Raw genomic sequence first — 8,440 nt, 5'->3', positions numbered from 1 at the left:
GGCTATCGATGACGAACAGGGAATAGGATCACAATGGATGCACAAATCACAAAAAAGAGAGGAAAAACCTAAGGCATTCCACAGTTTTAGCGCGAGAGTGGAAGGCGGGCGCAGGGTTAAAAAGGGCAGCTGCTGCCCCGGAAGAAAGAAACCCGGCCTGTTCTTCTGATACCTGTTATCGACACGCGATTTTCCACCCTTTGGCACACGCACTCTTAAGACTTAGGTTCTTTCCCTCTGCCTGTCGGTACTTGGTGCTGAAGAAGCTCGGGCCATCCGTGGCGCGCGATCTAAACATTTATTATTATTATTATCATCCTTAGCATTTGGCCGCCGTCGCGACTGGTCATTTTATCACCCCAAATCCCAAGGCATTGAGGTCTTGTCAGGGAGGTGGTGATATTCATTTCACAATTGCTTGACGTTCTTTTTGTGATGTATCTACTCGAGTCCCGTTATATGTCCTCATACATATACGTGAAGTCAACTTAAAGACCGCCCCCGGAAAACAAGGTGCCTACCCCAAACTGCAACTATACGCCCCGAACTCAACTACGGCAGTGTCTGTATACACAAAGGGAAATAGCCATTGCTAAAGCATCATCCTAGCAATGACAGATCAGGACAGCACGTACAGACCCCGTTCACCCGATCTTTCCACCTTCCAGTCCCCCATTCCTCCCGCCGTTAACTCTCCCATCTATCCTCTGGCGAGTCCTCTGGCACACCGCGCTTCCTACGACTCCTCGCCTTTCTTTACCCCGCAATATCAGCAACCACCGGCCCCGCTTGGTCGGGTCTCTCAGCAGTACATACCACCATTCATAGACCCAAACTCTCCTCTTTCACCAGACATGTCTCGTCGATCCTCCCGTCTAGCACGCGCAACCGAGGTCGCACCCATGCCAGAGGTCGCATACGCGCAGCCAGTACTCTCGGAAGAGCCCCAGCAGCTCCCACCGGCACCGCCACCCAACCCGGTGGTCAGCATTGAGGTGAAGACAAAGTTTCCCGTTGCGCGTATCAAGCGTATCATGCAAGCAGACGAGGATGTCGGAAAGGTGGCACAAGTCACTCCCATTGCTGTCTGTACGTGTATCCCATCGTATTTCGTCCCCAGGCCTTTTAAACTTATACTGACTGATATCGTGTCATAGCGAAAGCCTTAGAACTCTTCATGATCTCTCTAGTCACCAAGGCGGCCAAAGAAGCTAGAGATCGCAATTCTAAACGTGTGACCGCGTCGCATCTGAAACAAGCGGTCGTTAAGGATGAGGTTCTGGATTTCCTGGCCGACATAATCGCCAAAGTCCCCGACCAACCTACCGGTGGAAGGAAGCATGATGATGACGGTAGTGACCCGAGCGAGCAACCAAAGCGAAAGCGAGGCGGGCGGCGGCCCAAGGATGATAGTGATTAGGCCTTGTCTTCAATTCTGGGACATGAGCCCTCTTTCATCTTCTCATTTTTTTCCTTCATGAACGACTTGATGGGTGATATCTTAGACGGGAATGGAGAGCGGGCGTATACTCATTTGGCGTTATGCTGGTACGCATGGTCGGGCTTGCATCTATTTCTGTTGATGTGAATAAGTACTTTTAGCTCTGGTTCATCGCCGTTGGTTTCTGGATCTGAGTTCATTTGTCTTCTCAATTTCTTTCTATTCTCGCTGGGCAGTGCCCAGTATTCCTATTGTACCTCATTGGCTTGCGAGGATGCAGCATGATTCTTGACAACTGTCAGGATGGATGATCAATAGTTCACGAACCACATCAAGAGTATGATTATTGGGTCAGAAATGCAGGCCCGCGTTGTCAAAGCCTCCTCCCAATGGTGCGTCTCGATTGCGCGTAGTGGAAGACTTGGAGTACATGGCTCTATACCTGAAAAGGACTCGTGGGTCAACATGCATAAACTATCCCCTAGGACGTGACTGCGCTATACCCCTTTAGGCACTACTGTTGTCTCAAGCCCACTGCTCCTCTTATCCTCAGTCTTCTCTTGACCAGGCGATTGTGGTCGACGACGGATATCAGAAGTAATATGCTGCTGTCACAGAACGATGGACTTTGTATGTTCCGGCTTCTGACTCTGCGTCCCTTGGCCTCTCGCCAGATCTCTCTCGCGACTAACTGATAATAGTGGTCTCGTCTAATTGGCGGCTCCCGTTCGCTGTCAACCAAGAGCTTTCGTGCTACGTCGCCCACTGAGAGATTAACAGCTTTCAAGCAGACGTGCAATACTCTGCAAGTAGGTCTCATTTCGTGTTGGCAGATTTAAAGCGGGAAGGCTAACCCTCCCGCCTCCTTCGACAGCAAATATGGCGTTCCACCACCGCCCCCTCCGGAAACCTATCAGCTGGAGCTCAGGCGCGCATCTATATTGAACGGCTGAACTCCATCCTGAGCGACGAATCGCGAGGCCCCGCCCCTCACCCATGCCTCGCATATGCTGCATCCTCCCAGATCTTTGTGACCATCACGAAAGTCACGTTATCGTCCTACGATGGTGGCCAGGTTGGCACGCTCCGGGCCGCAGCTATCTTCTTCAACACCCTGATCGATTCGGAGGTGGATGGTGTCGTTGACAACCGGCTATTTGCGCGGGCTTTGGTGGATTTGGTCAGACGCGCAGACAAGCATGACGAGGATGTCGAAGGCAGGCTGGTGGAGCTCTTGTTTGGTGTCGCCAACAACATTCGTTTACAGCCTAGCATATTACCAGCCTGGTTTGCTCCAAGGTCCGACGACCAGGATAAGGAAAGACAAGCCAATACAGGGGCGGAATTCGCTGGTGCGACGAGGACAAACGACTTTCCTTTATTTTATCTGTTGGTGCAATACGTGCATCATGCGGGCAGGGCGGGCGATTTCGCTCGCACGGGCCTACTGTATCTGATTGAAACAGCATCCAGGTCCAAGATTCTGGAAAGATGGTTGATCGAAAGTGACCTTGCGACTCTTATGGCTACGGGTTTAGGCGCGCTGTACAGCCAGCTGGGCAGGTTAGTAGACGATGATGATAAGGCTCGGACTGAGACTTTGCCCGGACTAACAGATACCCTAGCCTGACCTTTGGTACGACCGAAGAAGAAAACCTTCCACATATCGTCGCGTTGTCGGACCATGCAAGACATGAAAGCGCCCTCTCCCCCCGGCTCGATTCGACCATGGATTCGTTCATGTCGTATCTCCTGTTCTGGCAGGACACGATCGACCATTGTAAATCTGCGGAAGTGAACGGTACTCTCTTGGACCATTTCCAGGTCTTGTTTCTAGAGCAACTTCTGTTAGTTTCCCTTTTTTTCAGCACTCCTGACTGATCTTCTTGGTATTTTCTGACTATGCTAGGTACCCGTCGCTACTGGAATCATCCGACGTGGAAGGTGGCTCTACTGCCGCAGTCCTCACCTATCTATACCGTATCCTTGAGTCAATCGAACAACATGACCTAGTTCACCGTATTCTTCATTTCTTGCTTGCGTCGCCATCCGACTCCGAGCCTATGTCAAAAGTGGACATGTCATCCAGTCGACGAAAGTCGCTGGACGTCTTGGCTGCCTTCTCGGAGGGAGCGGCTCGGCCATCGCCATCTCTCTTCAACCTCAGAGACCTTGCGCTACTTGGACTTCAATCAACCAACCGTCAAACAGTGTTAGCTACGCTACGTTTGCTGACAGTTGTCTTGCAACGACATCACTCTTTCGCCCGGTCTTTGGTCCGGACGGATTCAGGTCAACCTGCTAAGCAGCGAACCGTTGGTGCACTAAATGCCGAGCTTGCACAGCTCCTCGGCTTGGCCACATCGATTGTCCACGACCCCACGCTGAATGATTCTTTTGAGAATTATCTGAAGGACGCCTCCTGGATACTGGAGGCGCGTATCAGTATGTTGCCGGCGGAAGATGAGTTTGAGGACGATCGACCATTACAACTGCGAAAAGATGATCCCATCCTGCGGGAACTGCTGGAACTCCTAGGCACATTTTTCACCAACAGCGTGATAGTGAATCTGGCGTTGACAGAAGTCCTGAAGAGCATCGCTTCCTCGCATCTTGTATCTCTCGATGGGTGGCTTCTGGTCGACCCGATGAAATATGATTACAGCGCCGCGTCTACAACCGAGAGCGATTCGACCCTCGAACTATTGGAACAAATCCAGCTAGCCTATCACGAGCCCAGCTGGTCCAGCACTGACGGACCCATGCTCACCTGTGTCCTACACAGACTCGTGCAACAAATACAGGGATGGCGCAGGGACATATCGGACTTTGATATACTGATTGCAGCTCGGCGCGACTTGCTCCACCAAGAAAACGATCCCAGGCAATCCCCTAGCCGGTCCAGACAAGCCTCTGTACCTCCCACAGGTGGTTCTTCCGAGAAACCAATTGCACGAATGGCGCAAGTGGGGTCTGAATTCGGATCTCCCCGCGGCAGAGCAGCCCGACCCTTGGACGTTCAGAGCGTTGCATCCACACCACAGCGCGCTGCGGCTAGATCACCGGCGCGGGATCCCTCTGTCCTATCTGCCGCTACCCGGGAATCGTCCATGACCCGGCAATCTGCTGCAGACGAGCTGCGCAAGCGACTGGAAGAGCCTTTCCAGGTGAGACCACAACCACAGGGGCCCCGAAGCGACGCAGATGAGGCTGGGGACGTCACAGAACCAGCCGGCGGTCATACAGACCGCTCAGAGGACGCGATCGTAAACGATCCATCCGAATCAGCAACACTGGGACACGTCCTGACGAATACGGTGATCTTGTATGAGTTTCTCCTGGAGCTATCGGCGATTGTACAAGCGCGGGGAAGTCTGTATGAGGAGGCGGGGTTCCCGGGAGTTGACGCTGCAGCCTGATAGAAGCCAAAATTAGCCGGGCTGTGCAAAGAAGTTGTGGGCAGGTACCACGACTGGAACAGGATACCCATTTAACATTTGTTTTACACGGTACAGTAGAGTATAGAGGTAGTATTGGACATATACGGAGTATTCCAAATTCCTTCTCGTTCGACCATAAGCTATTACTGCTACCCGAGCAGAGAGATGTCTTATTTCCCTTTTCATCAGATATCCAAGATCAATATTATAGATGGTCCTCCAGCGCATCCCATTGGTGCCTATTTATGCTTGAGGCCCACTATGGTCGGGCACTAAAAATGACCCCTGAGTCCAGTCGTGTGGGCAAAGCAGGGTGCCTGATTGGCTAGTGGCGCGTGCGGAATTCAAAATTTGGAGTCAATGTTTCGATTCCTTTACAAACTATAGATCGATAGACAGGACAAGGAAGCAAAGCTGGGAAGGAGTATACCAGTGTGCTATGTACGGACCGAATTGCAGCTGGAAAGGTGGGTGACTGGTACCTTAGGTCAGAAATAGGAGATGGTCTTGCTTCCCTGGGGCTTCGTCATCCACTTCTCTTGTCCGGCTCAAACATTCGCGTCAAAAGGGGCATCCAGTCTCCTATTGATTACAGGTGCATTATTGGCCACTTGACTACTGGACTATGTATATCGACTTGCAGTGGAGCTCTGTCAGGATGGCCGGTGGCTTACTCTGTTCTCCTTATCGTACTACAATTTCTGATTTCCATTTCCGGTCGTCCAGCTTCCAGATCTCTCTGGCTTCTGCCCCCGCTTCCACTCTCCTGTGACCCTGTCAATTATCAGACCTGTAGGCTGCCACCTATCCGATTTGACTAGAAATAATGTCGACCTGGTCGTCATCTACGTAATTGCACTCTATATACGGCGCACAAGAACGGCTACGGACTACGGGTAGCGAAGCACATCACCAATTGCTACGACGAACAACGAGCATCTGCTACAGGCAATGGTCCGCCACAGCCATGGCTACCGACGCTCATGATCCTCTCGACCGCGAGGACGCCCCGTTTCTCGCTTCTTCCCCGGAAAGCAGCACCTCCAATCGTCGTACCGGGGACCAGGACGACGAAGCTGAACTTAAGCATGTCTACAGTGCCAACGACGACGATGATAACGATGATGACGTCGACGAGCGCAATGGGGCCCAAGCAATTGAGAGAATCCGCTTTCGGTTCATGGTTACCCTCTTTGCTATGATCCTCGCGTTCGAGGTCGGCATCGTGATGGCCAATGGGCCCATGACTCGCATCTACGAGTCCATCGCCTGCCGGCAGTACTACGCCGAGTATGACCCGCGTCAGATCGCGGCCGACGGGCAGGTCCCTGAGTCACTGTGCAAGATCAAAGAGGTGCAGACGGAGCTGGCCGCCGTGAAGGGGTACATGGAGTTCTTTGACGGGGTTTTGAGTGCGTTTCTGGCGATTCCGTACGGTCTGCTGGCGGACCGGATCGGGAGGAAGCCGATTATCTGTCTGAGTATTCCGGCGTTTGCACTCAATTCGGGGATCATGTTTGCCGTTATGTGGTATTCGGATATCTTCCCGCTGAGGGCGGTTTGGGCGTCTTGTCTCGCTTGGTTGTTGGGCGGGGGGCCTGTTGTTGCCTTTGCGATTATCTGGACTATGATGTCGGATGTGACGGCGGAGGACGAAAGGTAGGACCCTATGTCTCGTGTCCCTCGGTGAAGGAAAGTGGTGCTGATGTCTGCAGGGCTGCGATGTTCTTCAGATTCGGGGTGGTCAGTATGGGCGCCGACTTCGCCTCCAGCGCTGTCAGTTCATGGATGATGACGTGGGAACCGTGGCTGCCCCTCATGATCGGCTGGGGCATTGTGCTGGCTGGTGTCCTTTGCGCAGTCACACTCCCTGAAACCATGCATGTTTCGTCCGCTCGGCGTACAGAACGCTCGGCGAGCGTGGAACTCGCCCACCTGGCGTCTGAGAATGGCGACCAAAAGGGGGCTACCCAGAAGGAGGAACGGCGGATAAACGCTGATGACTGTGATGTGGACAGCGTCGAAGGCAATCAATTACCCTTTACCTTGCGATCTGCAGGCAAACGGCCCTTCCTGCGAAGGATGTACTCTCGCAGTCGGCAGTATCTCACACCTTACTCTTTCATATTTCGCAACAAGCAGATTATACTCCTCCTCACGGCTTTTCTAGTCTACCGGCTGAGCCGAGGCTCGTCCTGGTTTCTGGTCCAGTACATTTCGACTCGGTACAAATGGACAATCGCGGAAGCCAATCTTCTCATCTCCTTCAAACCGGCTCTGACCATCCCACTCTTCCTGTTTATCCTGCCCGCGCTCTCTCGGCATCTCCTCCGCAGCATGCACACGAGCAAGAAGGATCTCCAGCTGGCCCGCGTCAGCATTGTCTGCCTCTGCCTGGGTACACTGGGGATCGGGCTGTCTCCGTCCATTGCCACGTTGGTTCCCAGTCTCCTTGTGCAGACGGCGGGATCAGGCTTCCTCTACTTGATTCGGTCGTTGATCACGACAATGGTGAAACAAGAAGAGACCGCGAGGTTGTTTACTATCATTGAAGTTCTACAGGCTGTGGGTAACGTTATCGCCAGCTTGTCCATCACTACGGTGTTCCAGCTGGGTCTGGAACTAGGTGGTTCCTGGATCGGCCTCGCTTGGATGATGACGAGCACAGCATTTGCGTTAGTCGGAGCTGCGGTCTGGTGTTTCAGACCGCCTCCAGTCGTCGAGGGTAAAAGTGAAGCTGAAGTCTGATCTCAATGCATTTGTTCCGTCGCAACGGACTTGGTCATAGCATGGCGTTTTGTATATAGATGGCGCGATTTTCTTCACCTGTATAGCCTTCTTATCAATATAGACATTTCATTCATTCGTCATATTTGATCCGATATTGAGAAGGATGCTGTATCTATCTGAAGAGTCCGTAGTCTGGTCGCCAAACGCGAGCTTTGGGTCAGGTGACTTCGCTTAAGCGTACTACCACACACCATTTCAGATTCTTGTTGGCGCAGTCTACTTTCTTAATCCCTTTTGCTGTCAACAACATGGCACCCGGATTTGCGTCTCCAGATGATCTGATTTGTCTCACAATCTGCGTTGAGAAGCTACAATGCAGGGCTTCTACAGTACGGTGTATTAGGGACAAATATGGGAGGCGATAGTTATAGGTAAGGACCACGATGCTCGTCTTTCTTTCTTCCCTTCTTAAGATGAACAATCTTTCGCATATGTCTTACCTTACATAACATATTGTAAACCTGGTGACTTGATTTTACCTCATTCTGAAGAAAACAACCTCTCAGTTGGATGTTCGATATCAACAATGTTGAAGCAGTGCTGACTGAGTCACAGATATGTATCCCCTACTCGACAGACGATATCTCAAGAGAGATGGCATACGAAGTGCACGCCTAAGACTGCTATCTCCTTAGTTACCTTAAATCAGTTCGATTTGTAGCATTTAGTTCAATTAGATATCCTGTCTTCTATCTCAAAAGTTCCATTCTTTCCTCGACTTTCTCCTCAGGCATCAAATGAATGTATGGGGTTAGTGCCATGTGGTATC

General features: G+C 51.8%; 3 protein-coding genes across 3 annotated transcripts; all 3 read left to right on the top strand.

The window, feature by feature from the left end:
• Positions 1 to 611: 611 nt before the first annotated feature.
• nctA (negative cofactor 2 transcription regulator complex subunit BUR6) lies at positions 612 to 1,420 on the top strand (the record flags this gene model as incomplete). The annotated part of the gene is made up of 2 exons (XM_043286877.1): positions 612 to 1,089; positions 1,158 to 1,420. The coding sequence occupies 2 exons, from the start codon at positions 612 to 614 to the stop codon at positions 1,418 to 1,420; spliced, it is 741 nt and encodes a 246-aa protein (XP_043142812.1).
• Positions 1,421 to 2,062: 642 nt separating this feature from the next.
• Positions 2,063 to 4,860, top strand: Aud_001377 (uncharacterized protein; the record flags this gene model as incomplete). Its single annotated transcript, XM_043286876.1, has 5 exons — positions 2,063 to 2,071; positions 2,143 to 2,250; positions 2,316 to 3,004; positions 3,067 to 3,288; positions 3,351 to 4,860. The coding sequence occupies 5 exons, from the start codon at positions 2,063 to 2,065 to the stop codon at positions 4,858 to 4,860; spliced, it is 2,538 nt and encodes an 845-aa protein (XP_043142811.1).
• Positions 4,861 to 5,848: 988 nt separating this feature from the next.
• Positions 5,849 to 7,629, top strand: Aud_001376 (putative MFS transporter; the record flags this gene model as incomplete). The annotated part of the gene is made up of 2 exons (XM_043286875.1): positions 5,849 to 6,540; positions 6,597 to 7,629. 2 exons carry the CDS (start codon positions 5,849 to 5,851, stop codon positions 7,627 to 7,629), a joined length of 1,725 nt encoding a protein of 574 aa, XP_043142810.1.
• Between the last annotated feature and the right edge of the window lie 811 nt (positions 7,630 to 8,440).

The sequence above is a fragment of the Aspergillus udagawae genome, assembly GCF_001078395.1.
Source record: "Aspergillus udagawae IFM 46973 DNA, scaffold_1, whole genome shotgun sequence".
In the NCBI taxonomy this organism is placed as follows: Eukaryota; Fungi; Ascomycota; class Eurotiomycetes; order Eurotiales; family Aspergillaceae; genus Aspergillus; species Aspergillus udagawae.
This window is presented reverse-complemented; position numbering and strand designations above follow the sequence as displayed.